Raw genomic sequence first — 17,682 nt, 5'->3', positions numbered from 1 at the left:
TCAAACAGGTATAATTTCCTATAAATGAGGTTTGTTTGACCATAAATTCCAAAAATAACTGTAATACTAAAGTGTGACAAACATTGAACAAAAGCATCAAAAGTGATGAAATAAGAAGAACAACGTTAAAACCATTGAGAAAAAAAAAGCCTCAGCAAAAGTGTTGATTTTCAATTTTGACGGGAAGACAACACAAGGGTTAAAACAGCAGTGAGGTGCCTGTATGTATGTTGAAAGAGTTACTGATTGCTGTGATCCTTCCTCCTGTTCATATCCTACTGGCCATTAATTATGAGTTCATCTTAAATGGAAGAGAATGGGGACACACTCCACCGTCCTCATTCTGTGTGAATGTGTATTTTACTGTGGACCTGAAGGCTTCAGCAGTCTGACTTAGACAAATCAAGTCAACATCTTCCAAAGTTACAATACTTTTTTCAGGAGAGAATTACATCATTATGTTACTATTTCTGAAAGGCAGCTCAACAAGGAAACATTGTTCGGAAACACAAAGAGGGAATGTTGTACTCAGCCTGGGTCCCACTCTAAAGTGTCCCCCCCCCCCCCCCCCATCTCTGATTCCACTAACAAGGCTTCTTTGCAGATAAGTTAGAAAATTCCTTCTCTATGCCAGCAGTAATGGAAGTCTGTCAAAACAGGAAGAGGGCACTGTTGTTCCCGCAGAAACCGAGCCAAAGCTGTTGAGTCAAAGTCTGAAGGACATGAAACATCATGTAGCTTATTAAAGCAAAAAAACAGAGAAAACGGTTGTCATCTTGTCTAAATTCTGAGTGACACAAACTCTTTTCCTGGAATAATGCACCGCTTGTCAAACATAAATCAAACATAAGTGCAAACCTCTCTTTCAAGATGTATAAATAATCATGTTAACTGAAAATATATACGCACATTGTCTTATGGCACACAGGACAAAAGTCATTAAATAAAACTTATGCACACTAATTATAGGGTCGAGGTCTGAGGGATTGTTGGAATCAATTGTTTCAAAGAATCTGAAAGCACCCAAGGCTATTTTTTGTATTTATTTTTTATAGGCTACTTGTTGAGTGTGATGCAAACGTATCTGAAACAAGTAGAACTATTAGAGTTATGGTGTGTTTTCTGAATTAGCACAAGTGCATGGTGTGATTTGGCCTATAAAGGAATTTATATTGGCTTAAAAGAGTGAGCATTTAAGATTTTGCACAAAATCAATCTGCAAAAACAGATAGGCATGTCTGATTATAATTTGGAGAAATTAGCCCCTTAAAGCCGATTAAAAGTTTTTTTTTTTTTTAAGAGACCGATTACCACAATGCTATTCAGTTTAAGTGTCCTGCGAAGGAAGTGACCGAGGGGGGGGAACCTTTCTGGAAAGGAACGCAGCCGCTCACCTGTCTGACAGGAGGTGCTGAACTTTCACCTCAACGTTGGCATCGGCCTGTTCACAGGTCTGTTGCTGTTAAACACAAGATATGTTTAGGATGCACTGTCAGCCCGAATAATGAAGGCTTACTGAACCGGTTGGAATACGATGTCAAGTGACGCAGGAGAGCTAGAGCTCAGACTCAGAGTTGTAGGAGGAGACACAGCTAACAAGACAGCACGAGCAACAAGGACTACAACTGCAAGGTAGGTAAAACATGTATTTAAAGGGCATTTTTACCAACGGCTTTGTAACTTTCCTGTATTTATTGTGCTTCTCATCGACCTGTTGAATGTTGCTACGCACGTTTTATGTCTCTGTTCGCTTGCTGGAGACTTTTAGGTCGCGTTGCGAGCTGTTCACATGCAGGGAGAAAACCCCACGCCAAACTGCGTGTGTAATCTGTATGTTTTATATAACGCGTGTATGGGAACTCTCACAGTCAAACGAAAACGTCTCACTATTTATGTCCTATAGTTTTAGTAAATTCGGCATGAAGCTTTTCTATTAATTTAACGTTGTACATTTGGTACACCACTCGAAATTTACAACCGTATGGTGACCGTGTTTGACAGCAAAAGGAGGCGGGAATAACTTGGGAAGAAAGTTGAAGGTGGACAAAAATATGCTAACAATGCTATTTTGGATAAAGCTGCTAGCGACTTGTATCAAACGTTGTCCTCCCGCAAATTGGCAGCTTTTTGACTAGGGTTTGGTGTGGTCCTTTTTTAACCCCTACACGTCCACACGTCTGGGCTAAAGTTTACAAGAGTGTATACTTCCAGAGATTAAATGTAGGAAATGGGCTATCCAAGTAGATTAAGAACGTAAGTTTTGGACTGGCTACTGTAGCTAATTTGTAGGCCTATTAAGTCTGATTGTAATACGTAGCCAGGCTTTTTCTTTTCCTTTTTATAGCAACCTAATATGCACACCTGAGCCTACATTTGTATTGGTGTAGTGTCATCAACTAAACTAACACCAAACCATGTAAACTAGCATCATAGGTTGATGTATTTTAGTTCAGTGTCAGTGGCTTATCAGGCAAGCTCATACATGCAGAGCCAGGCCTGAAGTTTAAGTTTACAGCCATGGAGACGTAATGCAGCTGTCTGTGCACGCCTGGAGTCCTACTTCTGTTGATTATCTGCACATCCTCCTGCTAATACCCTCCAAACCTATCCACTGTATACCCATCTATAGGTTCACCTGGAGGTGTGGCACAGCAAACAGAACAAGTCTCATTTTGTCCTGGCCATCTTTTGTTGTCACTCATGTAGTCATTGCAATGTCATTACATTGTTTTTTTTTGATGAATCTTAAAAAGAAGTTCAGGGTGTAAATTAGTGGCGGTACCTGGAACATTACATTCGTTTTGTGTTCAGTTGAGTACACACCCACACTTTAGTTGGCTGGGTCCAGGTGGTTATGTAAGTGTTTGCTGGCAGATATGGGCACACACCCACAGCGAGGCTGACCTCAAGTGAAGAGGATACCAACGTACTTGTATGAGACACACTGGGTATGGCAGAGCAGCCCAATAAACCTTACAAAGATAACAGTTATTCATCAGCTTGCAAACTATTATAACGAACTCCGACATTTCACACTGTCCAGAAAAAATGCATCCTACATAGCTTCGGTGTTGACTAGTGGATGCAATTTGTTTTTGCTTTACAGGATAAGAGGTCAATAATCACTAAGATTGATTTCACTTTTAATGTAACTTTTTTAAACAACTAAGATTTAGATTAGATTTTATTAATAAAGAATTAAGTAAAATCCATAGTGTCCTACTTTACCACAAAACATTTGAAAATCTACTCTTATAAAGGAGGGCTGGAACCAACATTTGTTTTCTTTATCAATTCACCTGTCAATGATTTCTTTTTTTCAAGAAATCGTCGTTATGTCTATAACATGTAGAACAATGACTCCCAGAGACCATATGTTTTTTTTGAAATTCTTTGCTTCATTGACTCACAATCTGAAACTCAAAAACAGACAATTTCCAGTGATGTTATGTAAAATAGAGAAAATGTTATGGATGTTATGTAAAATAGAGAAAAGCAGACTTGCTCCATTAATTAATTATCAAAAGTGTTGTTGATTGATTTCATGCCGATCAACTCTCTTGATGATTCCCAACTTGTAATACTTGTACTGCTTGCTGTAGCAACTCAGCTCAAAAGGAAATAGAGCTGAAATAATTATTTAAGCAAAAAATGTCCAATTTAATTGGTTCTCTAATGTAAAAATGGGCATTTTGTAGGGGGAAAAGTGCTTTGGTGTAATTTAAATATAGTGTAATTAAATGTTTAATTACTTCAAAACAGTTCAGGTGTCTTAAATCCCGCGCATAAAATAGTAGAATAAAGTACAACAAAATATTAAAATAAAAGCACAACAAAAAAAGCTTTGGCTGTTGGCCAAATTGTTATTTGAAATGTCTTCTCTGTATCGGCCCAGAATTTCACAATTGGTGCATCCCTAATGGTCACCTACAGGTTTACAAGCACTAATATTGGTGTAATGTGATATGGATTCTTCTGTTGCCTCAGGGAGAGGCAGGACTAACAACAAAACACTGTACCATCCACATGGAAGGCGTGATGGCTTTGGCACTAAAGTAGCTGTTGAAGAGCATAAAGATCTCCCGCCCTCCTCACAGTTATCACTCCTTCTCTCTCATGTCCTGTCATGTCAGGCTTTTATAATAGCCTAACAGAGATTAAGCTCTAATGGGGCCAGCAAGTTGCCCCTGAAGGCAAGGCGGATACGGAGAGGCAGACATGGTCCTTGTTATTAAGAAAGGTTGAGAAAGAAAAATCCAAATGCTTCACTTTCCCTTCACTTCCCAAATTATTTGCTATATTGCGTTACATATCCATGATCGAAAAGGAGCTGGATGAAGACTAAATCTTGTTTTACCAGCCCCTTTCTCAAAAGACAAAACAAATAGAAATAGATAGACTGTCGGTTTGTTAACTGGCGAGGAGAGAGAGAGAGAGAGAGAGAGAAGAGAGAGAGAGAGAGAGAGAGAGAGAGGAGAGAGAGAGAGGAGGAGAGAGAGGAGAGAGGAGAGAGAGAGAGAGAGAGAGAGAGAGAGAGGAGAGAGAGAGAGAGGTATTATAATAATAAAAAAATAAAGTTATCTGGCAACTGCATCACTTATCGATCCGTCAAAGAACCACAGGTTACATAAAGACTCTTTAAAACTGCTGAATCGTATTAAAAAGAGAGAGAGCTGTCATTTCATTTGTCACGTCAAACGGACAAAGGTTGCAGTGACACGAACATTCATATTTAGATAATCGCCTCATCTTTGTTCTGGTGTCATCATCGTGCTCAGCAGTTGGCTTAGTCGTGTGGGTTGAGCGTTGGGTTGCAGCAGTAAATGTGCATGTTTTAGTGTGTTAGTTGTGTTCTCTGGTTGCAAGAGAAAGTGTAAAGTGAGCAGAGTGGAATTGTTATTTACTGTAACTACTGCTTATCAGTGTAGAACAGATAAGAGAAGCATGGCTGTTTGAATTTCCTTTTGATGAACCTTTAGCACTATTAACCTGTAACCTAAGGCTCTAGCAATATATTTTTACTATTTTCTGATGTCTTTACATAATGCATTTAGGGCTTACGGTGTAGCTGTGGGGCAAATGAAAGCTATTAACTCCTTGCGTTGCCCATAAATCAGCTTGATCTTACCCTCTTACAAAATGCCCTTTAATAAGCGAGTCAGTGAGGTGCTGTACCTTGGCCGTTGGTTTAAGGGCTGGAACCAGCCAAACATTTGCATTTTTGCATGCATAAAAGTCATAATTTATTAGTTGGTCGTTATAATTGATGTAAATTAATTTCATCAACTTCTGTGGTGTGTTTTTTTGTTTTTTTCTAGAAAACAGCAGGATGAAACACACAATGAAAGGTTCAAACCGGAAAGTCACCATGATGACGAAACCCCAAATCAACAGCATGGTCACCCATCAGCCATCAGACAGGAAGAAACACACCATGGTGACATGCACACACACACACCCATCAGACATATGCACAACATTTAATTACAAGTATTGTATGTCTGTGCACTGCAGTAATTTACTTAGCTTTAGGGTTAGGGTTCTATTAGGGCCAGAACATAATCCCCAATCTTGAATCTATTGCAGCACTAATATTAAAGGTGGACAAACTAAGAAAAGAAGAAGCTGGTCATTGTGGTGATTCAGAGGTCCAGACCCAGAAGCCCATTGGACCCAGATTCACCTCCCGCCTCCTTTTCAGACTCTCCAGAAACAGAGGCCTTGACACAAATTCAAACCCCTGTTTGCACAGGTAAGCAAAGACAGGAATAGATTTACCCTGAGACAAGTGTTAACAACTCAGTGCTGATTTGTAATTTACATGATATATTCATTAGCTGCTTGCTGTCTTCTTTCTTTTTTACCTTTTATTTATTCAGTGAAGGTTCTCTGAGAGGAAGCCTTTCTTTTGCAGGAACGCCCTGATTACACTAACACAGTTACACCCAAATGTATACCTGGAAGCTGCCCAGTACAACCACGGTCTGATCTGCTGGCCACTGAGCAGCTCCACTAAAGTGGCGGGGGTTAATAAGGGCCTTGCTCAAGTGCACTTCAGTGGTGGTAATTAGAGAGGGGAAAGTGCTACTTTTTCACATTCCCCACCCAAATTTAACCTGTCGCTTGAACCAACAACTTCCCGGTCACAAGCTCGGTACTCTTACCTTTAGGCCACCACTGCCCCAAATCGTTTTGTTTTGCCATTCCCTAAACTTTCCCAAAAATGGGGTTTTGGTCTATTCTGGAAATCCAGACCCAAATCCAAAAGATGAAGGTTCTGACATTGAGTAATGAAAGTCGCTACTCTTGAGGGGCGGCAGCAAGCGTGCATTTGAAAATCTCACTGCACCCAATTGTATAATACTACGACCAATCAGAACAACACACAGGGTGACGTATCCAGAGCCCCATACACTTAACTACCAGCGGAGCTAACTGATAGGTTAAACTGTTGTCTACTGTTTAGCTTGCCTCTGGCCCGCCTATATCATTTACAACGATGTGTTTGGTGCAGCTCGGCTACAAGGGTATAGTTAATGAGCAGCGTTACACGATGCCAGATTAACTTGCTGAGCAAATTCAAATTGTGCTCTTGCAAGAACTCTGGATTTCCAGGGTAGCGTTGGAAAGCTGTACAGACCAATATCCTGGTAGCTGTTTCTGAGGTCTGGAATAGGTACACCTGGTTGTTCTCAGTTACTGAAATCTTTAAACTCTCTTTGAAAAGTCTTTCCCAGCATTTAGTAAACATTAACTGAACCACTGAACCCTGTCTGCATACTTAAGATTGTGACACATTGTCTGAAAGCAACCATCACCTCCTTGTATAAACAGGGAAGTGCACTTAATTTTGTGACCCTATGGATGAGTGGATCGGACATGATTGCATTCATGTGCATTTGTCTGTCTGAGTTAACAGTGTATTGGTTTGTGCTGTCACTTAACACTACATTCCCTGGTATCCAGTATGGGAAGATAATAATCTTGTGGTGCTGTTTCAGGAAGCCCGATTTTACGTTCCTTACCTACCTTATCACAAATCATTTACCTGTGGGCGGATTTTTTGCTTTGCTTCCTCAATTTAGCAATGCAAGAATAGGTCAATATAGGTTACAAATACTTAACTTTTTCTAGATAATCTGATATGGTATAATAATTGCTTTTGACATTGAGCGTGGTGGAGAAGGTGTATGAGCGCGATCCCTTGAGCATATTTGCATGCTTGTAATGCAATTTGTCCCAGAGATTACATTAACCTTATCAATAGAGGTCTTTGATCAAACTGGCTTCATTGGTTCAATAGAGAACACACCCCTTTTAAGTGTCTGCTAGCCACCTGCAGTCTTTACATACCATCCAACATGACCTTATATAGACATCTTGCACTGAGTGTGATCTTGTGTGTGTGTGTGTTTGTGTGTGTGTACAGTACGCCCATGAACGATCTGTGTGCTATCATGTCCATCATAAAAATACCTTGTAAGTGTTTTCAGCAATACTTATTAGAGGTGTGACTTTAATGTCCACATGTGAGGGTGAGAAAACAATTTGGTAAAGAGAGAGTGACAAAGGGGAGAAGAATGTTGAACATCCTGTTGATCAGCATTGCTGTGACTAATGTGAGACATCCAATCCCTCAAACGTTTCACACAAAAACATGAGACAGTAGAGCACAGGAAGACTGAGTGGACCCGTGTGAAATGGGATATTTTCAAAGCAGAAGTAACACTTTCATTCAAGTTTTATAGCTGATATATTTTATTACTTTTTACTGTTTATTATGTCTGCAGTAAAATGATGTAACCGTTTATTTCCACTTCCCTAATCTCAGTATCAAACATTGCACAATTCACATCAAAGGCTAAGATTTTACACTGGCATCTTTTTATTTTTGAGTCTCAAACCAGTGTCCATTACATATCACCCAAAGTATTATCCTGTAAACGTGTACAACAGTATATCTTGCAATGATGAATAAAAACAACCCTCAGGTCATCTGGATAATTTGTAAAATGTATTGCTTACAACCTTCATTTTTGTGAATTGCTACACACGTATAGCAATAACAACAAAAAAGCATATTTCTATAAACCTTTATTCTGCAACAAATATGTAAAGCATATTCATCATTTCAAGGTTTTTTTCAAGGAAACAGTTTATATGTAGGGTAATCATAACATCTTTTGCATAGGATATATAGGTTTAGGCAATGTTGGTAATGTGGACATAGTTTAATGTTGGGTTGCACAACACCTTTCTTCTGTGAAGCCGTGCCTGTGGTTGTATCTCTCCCTCTCCGCGCTACCCCGCCCCACTCAAATACAGGCACTAGCCAGGTCCACAATGCTGACATTTGTCTACACTTTTTATTGTTATTAACACAAGAAAGCTGTAAATTTTGTTAAGCATGAGAGGAAAACGTGGTGGTGGCCAAACGGCAAATAACTCATAAGAACAGTAGTTACTGGATGCAAGTAACATCAATTATATGCGTAATATCGTGTGAAACCACGACTGCTGGTCATGGCTGAGAGATGTGACCCATGGCCAGATTATCATAGTTCATTAAAATGCAGTCCATACATACACAAGATGTATGTAATGCCTTTGACTGCCGGTGCGCATTCAACCCGTGCTGGACCCATTCATAATGAGACAGCTGTCACTTTGTGAGTAGATGGTCCGCTCATGCTACCTGAGAATATCATGGACCGCTCTTACGTTGTTTTTCTGACTGCCAGTGTTCACATGGTTGGGATGCATGTTCTTCTTTTCTGTTACATTGGCATTTGGCATAACAGCTTGTTGCAGTACTGCCACCAACTTTTGGGTATAGCCTATAGCATCAGGTGTGTGAAAACATGGAGCCCACTATAACAAAGGACACCCCAAAGCGCTTCAATTACACATTACTTTCACCACTACAGTTTGTACAAGAGCTCAAAACATAGTCCTACTTGACTTGGCGTACTTGTTACTAGCAATAGCACACAACTTGTATAACTAATTTAAGTTACTTTGTTGAAACCAATGGAGGACTACAACCTAAATCGATAGGACATTGTGGACGTTGGCAAAATTACATGCATGCATGAATTTTCTATATTTAGGAAAAGTTTCTAACCATTCAACACGATCGTCTGCCGTGTTTGTTCACGTCAGTTGTCAACGCATCACCAACTGGGAAACTCTCTTAGCAAATTCCAGCCCCAGTTTCTCATCTGATTCCCACATGAAGTGACTTGAATGATGACGTTTTTTACTGGGGAAAAATGTTATTCCAATGCCCATGAACTTTCTTGTCTTTGAGCTCTTTCAATCCCTCCCTCTGTTTCTGTTGTTGAAAACACCAGGAGCTTTCTGATATAGACCTTTTTTATTTAATATAGTTTATTTATTGTTGCCTAAATTTATTTTGACAAGTGTTTTTTAATAAAAGTTCTTGTGACATCTCACATGTGACTTTGAACTATAATTAAACATTTGGCACATTTTGTGTGTGTGTGTTTATATATATATATAATCGTGTATCACTATTCAGCTGAAAAATACTGGGATATGAGTTTTGGTCCATATGGCCCAGCCCTACTAATAGTTTTCATTTCTGCTCTCTCCTGTTCTGCCAGTTTAACTGAAACACAGAGGACTGACACTGAGAACAGCACCTGTCAGGTAAGAACACTTTTTATCACGTTTTAGGGTATATGCTGGATGTATTATAGAATTGTTAAATTGCACCTTTTATTCCCAGTCAATCCAAAATATTCTTAACCAATCAATACAGTACTTACAGTAGGCAACAAGTTAAAATCCAATGAAATTCTTTGAAAGCCTTATGAAGAAGTTTCTGTGAAAACATTACAAGATAATAAATGATATTGCATACTCTTTTAAATCAGCTTGATTATTATAAACGTAAACGGACAGGGTGTGTGTGCATTTCTGTGTGTTTGTGTGCGCTTGGAAAGCTCAAGGATGTCAAAATAACCTGTTTGTCAACGCCTGAATCTCTTAAATAGCTACAACATGTTAAAGGTCCCATGGCTTGAAAATTTCACTTTATGAGGATTTTTAACATAATTATGAGGCCCCCTCAGTGGCTAGAAATGATGAGTGTAAACCGAGCCCTCTTTATCCTAGTCTGCCTTTGAGAAAATGAAAGCTCAAATGGGCCGATCTGGAATCTTGCCCCTTGTGAGGTCATAAGGGGCAAAGTTGAGAATTTGGCCCACCCATGAGAGAGAGATATCATGGCTTTCAAACAAGCAAAGTGGCAGTTGTTCAAGGGCACACCCCCAGACTCGACCTTGCCCCCCCCTCTCCTCCTTAAAAGCTACAGACTCAGAAATGGCACATCCTAGGAAAATCTCATTTTTGGGGAAGAGAGTTCACATATAGTATTAGAGGACCACTGAGGTCTATATAAAAGAGATTTCAGATATGGTAATAGGGGACCACTAAGGTCTATATAAAAGAGACTTCAGATATGGTATTAGGGGACCACTAAGGTCTATATAAAAGCATCCAAAGAGCTCCATGTCATGGGACCTTTAACTGAAGCTTTAGCAATGATCTGGCCTACCCAGCACACAATTTGCAATTCAGATAGCAGACCACTGTTGCATACTTACTGAAAATGCCAAAAAGTATTTTACTTTAGTAGGCAAGTACTTTGCATTGGTATGATATGAAGTATCATAAAAGGCGTTTACAATAACAATACACATACTTGATATTTGGTTAGAATACCAAAACTTTATTTGGGATAATGTGAGTTCATTTGAATTTTTAGACGTACAAATTAATTTTAAAACGTTCATTTATAAGGAAGATTCCAGATGTTTGGCAAAATATAGTTTACAATATCTGGACAATTGCAGTATTTTTTTTTTCAACAGGTTAATGGACAAACAACTACCAAGGACTTGAGTATAACTCACAGTTTCTCAAATCTCAATAAGTTTGGACCACATGAGTGTAATGGCTTGGACATACTTCCATGTGGGCCGCAACCAAGGACTGGCCCTCGATCCGTTGGGTTAAAAGAAGATATAAAAGACCATACAAAGCTTGGGCAACATACTGATCTTGTGGAATTATCCAACCCTACTGGAACCATGTTGTCTTCCACTGTGGTAACAGTTCTTGCACCACACTGGAGTAGCAGACTAAGACGGACCAAAAGACCTGAGGGAAATGGCAATTCGGAAGCCCAGGGGAATTTACAAGATGTGGCAAACCGTGCACATGAACGCTTCCAGGAGACTGTGGATGGGTCATTGACAGATGGATCACAGGTTCGATTAAGGGTGCCATTTCTGGGTACCAGGAGAAATACAGTGGACTGGTCAACTAAGAGTGGTCCTGCAAGCTTGGACTATGACTCTAAGAGAAAGATGATCCAGACTGTGTCTTTGGATGTAAACTCTGGAAGGATGGACAATAGAAAAATGGAATCAGGCGCTTTAAGCCATGCACCAACAACTGCATCTCTCATGTCTCCCCTCTCCCTTGACCCAAATGAGCAAAGGAGGAATCCACAAACTGGTCAAGGAGGACTTTCATCTCTAAGCTCAAAACCAACAACAAGCAGTCTACTTCTGTCTTTAAGAAGATTTAACTCAAATGGCAGGAACTCGAATGCAACCTCCACCCTCTCTGATACAAATCCTTCACCCCTGAGAAGTTCACCAAGTGATCAAGATGGAAAACTATTCACAACACACATATCTCAACCCTTTCACAATAATAATGGGCAAGAGAGGTCAAAGCCTCTCCTCTCTCCATCGTCCTTTTCCTATAGGACAAATGAAACTGGGCCTATCCATACCCCATCATTCTCTAATCAAAGAGAAAGAAACAAATTGGAAACACGCTTCTTTTCAGCTTCACCCATGAACAAAGACACCCCCTTTTCCCAACAACCTCAAATGATGAAAAGAACCCAGTCGAGTCTTTTATCTTCCAAACAGGCATTTCTAGGTAGACAACCATCAGAGAGGCAGGAGAACTGCAAGGGTTTGGAGAAAAGTACAAACATATTCTCAGAGAACTCTGACTCCTCACACAGACATTCCCCATATGACCGGTTCCAAATGACCCATTCCCTTCCTAGAAGGACCACCCTGACATCCACTTCCTGGTGGAAACAAGTTACTCAGGAAGGCAGTTCCCCTCTAACCCTCGATGATACAGTGAACATCAACGAAAAACCAAACACACCCTTCAATGATAATAGAGACTTGGCCTCTTTAAGTTCAACTGACAACAAAATATTCAGTAGTCAAATCCCCAATAACAGAGACAACAATAACACAACAGAGTTAGTTGGCAAAGGCAACATGAACCTTTTTATGCAGACACAGGGAGGTACCTACCTCAAACAAAGAAATGCTGAGGATTCACCTAACCACAAATCAGACAGGCTCTCAAACAGACTTTTCAAACAGCAGTATGGCTCAAATTTAAACAGAGAACCACAAAAGACTCATAGTTTGCCTGGTGTTTTGTCTGGTTCTAAAATTAGCAGAGCTACAGAGCAAACAACATTGACTCACCCTAAAGAGCTTAGCAGGCATGATGTAAATAATAGTTCATTCAAAGCAAATGGAACTCAAATACCACCTACTTTGCTAAATGCCAAGAGCTCAAATACTCCCACTGAGAGCAGCAGCAAATACAATAATAATTATTGTACATCCAAAACCAACAACACCCCCACATCTTCACACAACACAGACTCTCAAAAGTTTACCAAACTACCTCTTTCACTTGCTAATAGTCAAGCTCTTCCATCTAAAACTACCTCTGGTCTACCCCTAACCACAGACACTAAAACTAGTTCCTCCATTCACTCTCATCCATTTTCTTCACTGAGCAATATTCATGCATCGTCACACACTGGCTCTTCCCAAACACACAAATTCACCAACACAGCCAATGCCACACCGCTTGGCTTTGAAAGAAGCTATGCTTCCGTTCATAGGTCTTTCCACCCTAAAACTGTGTCCAGTCTGATTTCCATAGGTGATGCTTCCTCTAAAACAAACTACAGTCCCGCATTCACTGCTTCTACCGCCTCTAGAAGCACCACTTCTTTTCTACCTGGCAGCCATCCTGCAGCCACAACTGCCCCCAGCCCATCCCTCCTTTCTCCTCCCGTCACTCCTGCCATGGTATATTCTCCAACTACTGTAACTGTTTCCTCTCCCTTAACCCCCCCTGCCACCCCGATCATTACCAGCCCCAGCTACTCAGACTCTTCCAGTCCTAACCAGGGAAGGACATGCTCAACCAGCCCGGACAGTGACCCAAAGAAACTGCATCCCCATGTTGAGGGAAAGAGATTGAGACGAGTTACATGGGGGGACTCAGTGGATCTGAAGCAGTCTGAGCCCATCACAGTCGAGAAGCCAAAGACATCTAAAGTCCCAACGAGCCCTGTATCTTCCTCCAGATCCCAGCAAATCGTTGAAGTTCCATCCATCTTTTCCTCTCTAAGATCAAGCAGTCCAAACACATCTCCTCTTTGCTCCACCAGCCCTAAAACCTCAAGCAAACAGGTAGTGAAAGGCGAAAAGTATCGGTCCTCATCTGACTCTGTCGATTTAGCATCCAGTAAGCGAGAGACGTCTAAGCAAAGTGACACTCTGATCCATGAAGGACAGGACTTATTCACATCCAGACAAGAGAGGACACTGTCAGTGGAGTTTAGCACAGTTCAGCGCCATTCTTCAGCTCCTCTCTCCCTCCCTCCAGATTTTTCAAGTGGTTATAAGCTTCGATATAGCTCCCCACCTTACTCCACTCTCATCTCTACCAGATCAACACAGGGAGAAACTAAGACTATAATACCCAGATTACCCCTTTTCCAAAGGTCTCAGTCAGATTATACCCCACTTCTTTCCATACATACTGATCCAGTTACAGACATGGCCTTGCCCATGTCCAAACCCCCTCTGTCGCCTATCAGCCTGCCCAAGCCCCTGTCTTTGCCTTTCCAAAACCAAACTGCCACCCAAGGAAGTACAAAGTGTGGAGTTTCAGAAACTGATCTAATCAACAATAATCACAATAAGAACAGCCAAGCTCGCCAGAATGGTCAGTTATTACTTGTCGACAACAGACTTCATAAGGCACACACCTCTTCCTCAACATGTGAAACTGAGACACTGGTTTACAGTATAAAATCTAAAGTAGATACAGCTGCCCCAAAGAACACCACACCTAACCCTTTGCAATATACTGCAAACACACCAGTTTCTGTGGAGGCCAAGATAAGTCAACAGTCACACAGAGTGCAGTGTAAAGACACTACAAGTGAACCACGTAGTAATTCAGATCAGAGCTCCAATGGTAGCAGCTCGACAGAGAGTCAGCCCCGTGGGGAAAGGTCTAACGGAAGGACGAAGGAGACTGTACTGGGTAAAAGCCGATTCTTTTCAGTAGAGGGCAACAATGAACAAACCCCAAGGAGAAACCGGTTTGCATTAAAAAAAAGTGTCAGCACACCAAACTCCAGCTTGTCAAGGTCCGAGTCAGATAGGCCCAGCAAGGCTTATAACAAAATGGACCAGGTCCTTAACAGACTGAGACAAAAATTCAGCACCAGACGGTCTGATGATGACATATTGTTTCCATGGAATCGGAAGCGAGCCCCATCTTCTGTTAGTGGATCAAGTGACGTCAGTGATATCCCTGTTGAGAGTAGCAAAATGTTAGAGGAGCAGGAGAAAGGGATGGTGCTGAGTGACAATGAAAGGGGAAACAAGGGTACAAGTAGATGGACACAAAACAGACACGCTCTCATACCACCCTCAGCTGCTGGGAGCCCAATGGCAGCAGATGAGCTTAACACCCAGTCAGACAAAGCAACTCCAGAAACTGAGAAAGACGAGCAAAAGGCTTGTGCAGAACCTATTAAAAGTCAAGACCAATCTCATTTGATAATCCACAGCCCAACAGCGCACCAATTTGACTTTTACGACAACAATGGGACACTTAATATACCAAAAAAACAGTTCCTCTCCTGTAGAGATCCCAGTACTGGTAAGAGTCCTAGCCTCTCGCCTGATTATCCTACTCAGTTCAAGAAGTCCACATCAAGCCCCAGGAGCCCGTTCTCCCCCTTCTCCTCTCTTTCCCCTGTCTCCCCATTTTCCTCACCGGATGTTACAGATGACAGTGTCTTTTACAGCCCAAAGCTACTGCGTCGCGGAGAATCCCCCTCACCACGTGAGCCGGGAGAGGGACTCAGCCTAGGGGGTTCAAGAAGAAGCCGGGCATCCACTGGTCCTCCGAGTGCAGGACAGGGACAGGAGAAAGAATGTTTGGCGTCCTCCTATGCAGATTTAAAGTATGGCATTGAGCCTGGGAGGTCTTTTTCTGTGAGTTCGGTACTGTCCAGTCGACCCTCAGGGCCTGGTCGCATCTCCACTGGATCCCGGTTCATGAGTGTGGGTGACCTCACTGAATCTGCCTTGACTTGTGGAGGCACTGGCAGAGACTTGGATCAGTGGTCTGTGACTCCTGATTGGACCACAGAATATGATTACCAGCCCAGTAAGGACTGTCAAATGTCATGTTTCCCAAATGACCCTGGTAAAATGAGATCAAGATCTCTTCCTCGATCACTGACCAGGCGCTTGGCAAATTGGAGCTCAGAAGTCTCTGCTTCTCCACCTGTAACTACCGCAACCTCAAAGGGAGCCCGCCTTTGGAGCCCTAACATGAACACTTGTCACTTTGCATTTGATACAGAGGTTCTGCCAACCCCTCCTCCAACGCCTCCCCTGTCACCAGTGTCCAGGCGCATGTCCAAGCCTCCCAGTCCTTCATCTCCTACCTTTCCCAGCTCACCAGGTGCACCACAGCAAGTGGACAGCCAGTCCTCCAGAGGGCATCTGCCCTCCAGAGGTTATAAATCCAGCCTTAGCACCTTTGATGAGTCTTCAGACAGCGGCTCAGACACGACGACAGATGATGAATATTACTTAGAAACGGGTGAAGACGAAGAAAAAGAGACAGAATTGTGAAAACAGACCAACTGCTGACAGAGACTTCTGTCAAGTCTCTGTGATCCTGGACTTTATTATCTACCACCACAAAGATGAGCTAACATTTATTATGTAAAGTGACTTTCGCTGCTTGGCTCCTGTTTGTTGTACTCTGCTCTCTCATTGTCACAAAGGAGACGTGAGGTCTATGGTGACAGTTTTTTGCCTGCATGATTTGCTTCTAAAAAGCAGTGGTTGCTGTCATGTCAAAACACATTAAATGAGCAAGCATGATATTATCAGGATATGTTTAAAGAGTATAATGTATAAATGTGCAGCATACTGTATATGACTGCAGATCTGCAATCTGCATTGTTTAACATGTATAGTTTGGACAGGTGCATGGCATCAGTAAGCCATGTTCACCTGTGTAGTTGTTTTAATGATCAAACTTCTGTGTAAAGTTAGAATTTCAACATAAAGCTTATCTTTAGGTTTGCATTTCATGTTGCTGTTTAACAATAAGGTAATGTCGATAAATGTGTTATGTAATATATATTATCATCGGTTTTCTTCTGTTTCAAGATTGAAATTAAGTGTGGTAAATGTAAGCATAAAGCAGATTTATTTTCTTAGTGTTGCTTTGAAAAAAGTTTATTTTTTAAATTCTAGGAGGAACTGTAATCATACTGTGTTAAAAATTAATGTCAAACAAAGTGCTTTAAACAGTGCTTGCTCTTATTTGCACAGTGGTAATCTAAAGTCTTAATATATCTATTTTGTAAATAAATGTAATATTTCCAACAATAACTATTTTTGTTCGGGTTTTATACTGTTTTTTTGGGATAATACTGTTTTTTGCTTAACAAATTGGACACACACTCACACTTGCGGCTGCTGCTTGATGTCACCTTATCCAGCCTCAACCACCATGACTGTTTTCCCATGACTGTATTGACATCATGCTATTTGAAAAGGTATGCTGAGTATTGGTATGACAAACAGAAAATATGGTGCCCAAGGCCACATTCCAGTCTGCAGGGAGGTTTTCAAATACAATATTAAGCAGAATGCTTTTCTGGATACTATCTACTTTAAATGGCTTCTGCCATAGTCCCGTGGGTGTTCCCTCCTCCCTTTTTTGTTCTTAGCTGTGGCAACACAAACTGTTATGGTGATGGTTAGATCAAACAGCAATTAAACTGGGTGGACTGAGTTGTAAAATTGTTGCTGCATGTGTACAGTATGTTTGTTGGCAGTGATCTTTGTGTCCTTCTCTTTCTATTCTCTATGATTTTCACCAGAGAGACGTTCTCCCTGACACAATACAATCTGCTTTGTATTATTAACCATGACATCAGCTGGGAGTCTTCAGAGCAATGATTTTGAGTCTGTTTTTCCGTCCTATGTCATCAGAGGAAAAGTGCAGCACTGATCATGCTGTGCAACGGTGCAACACCTCCTCTAGCCAGCAGCCTCGTCCCCAGCCCTGGGTTCTTTGAGCAAACTCTTGTTAATGGCACTAAGAGAGGTAGACGGACAGCTTATTTCTGATTTTCTACTGTGATAAAGACAATAAGCTTTGATATATAAGGGCTGCAATGGGCTATGTTGTTTGGTCATTGGTAATGTAGCCGTACATACTTGGCTTGTATACTGAATATACGTAAAACCCACAGAAATATCT

The 17,682-nt window shown here is 41.2% G+C and overlaps 1 protein-coding gene across 2 annotated transcripts; it reads left to right on the top strand.

Annotated features, from left to right (window-relative positions):
- The first annotated feature begins 1,371 nt into the window (after nucleotides 1-1,371).
- zmp:0000000991 (mucin-17) lies at nucleotides 1,372-17,219 on the top strand. 2 transcript variants are annotated; one of them, XM_032503885.1, is made up of 5 exons: nucleotides 1,372-1,632; nucleotides 5,319-5,437; nucleotides 5,587-5,752; nucleotides 9,627-9,672; nucleotides 10,899-17,219. In XM_032503885.1, the coding sequence occupies exons 1-5, from the start codon at nucleotides 1,535-1,537 to the stop codon at nucleotides 16,032-16,034; spliced, it is 5,565 nt and encodes a 1,854-aa protein (XP_032359776.1). In that variant the 5' UTR covers nucleotides 1,372-1,534; the 3' UTR covers nucleotides 16,035-17,219. The 2 variants fall into 2 exon arrangements, with proteins under 2 accessions (XP_032359776.1, XP_032359777.1); XM_032503886.1 differs by lacking the exon at nucleotides 5,587-5,752.
- The last annotated feature ends 463 nt before the right edge of the window (nucleotides 17,220-17,682 follow it).

Source organism: Etheostoma spectabile, chromosome 22 (assembly GCF_008692095.1).
Source record: "Etheostoma spectabile isolate EspeVRDwgs_2016 chromosome 22, UIUC_Espe_1.0, whole genome shotgun sequence".
Lineage (NCBI taxonomy): Eukaryota > Metazoa > Chordata > Actinopteri > Perciformes > Percidae > Etheostoma > Etheostoma spectabile.
The sequence above is the reverse complement of the archived record's forward strand: the minus strand, read 5'-3'. Positions and strand labels throughout refer to the sequence as shown.

Bases quoted from the DNA above. Each gene is read 5' to 3' on its own strand.
- zmp:0000000991 (XM_032503885.1), top strand. From the start codon at position 1,535: ATGTCAAGTGACGCAGGAGAGCTAGAGCTCAGACTCAGAGTTGTAGGA. The intron at 1,633-5,318 runs GTAGGTAAAACA...GTTTTTTTCTAG, and splicing joins ACAAGGACTACAACTGCAAG to AAAACAGCAGGATGAAACAC. The intron at 5,438-5,586 runs GTGACATGCACA...AATCTATTGCAG, and splicing joins ACAGGAAGAAACACACCATG to CACTAATATTAAAGGTGGAC.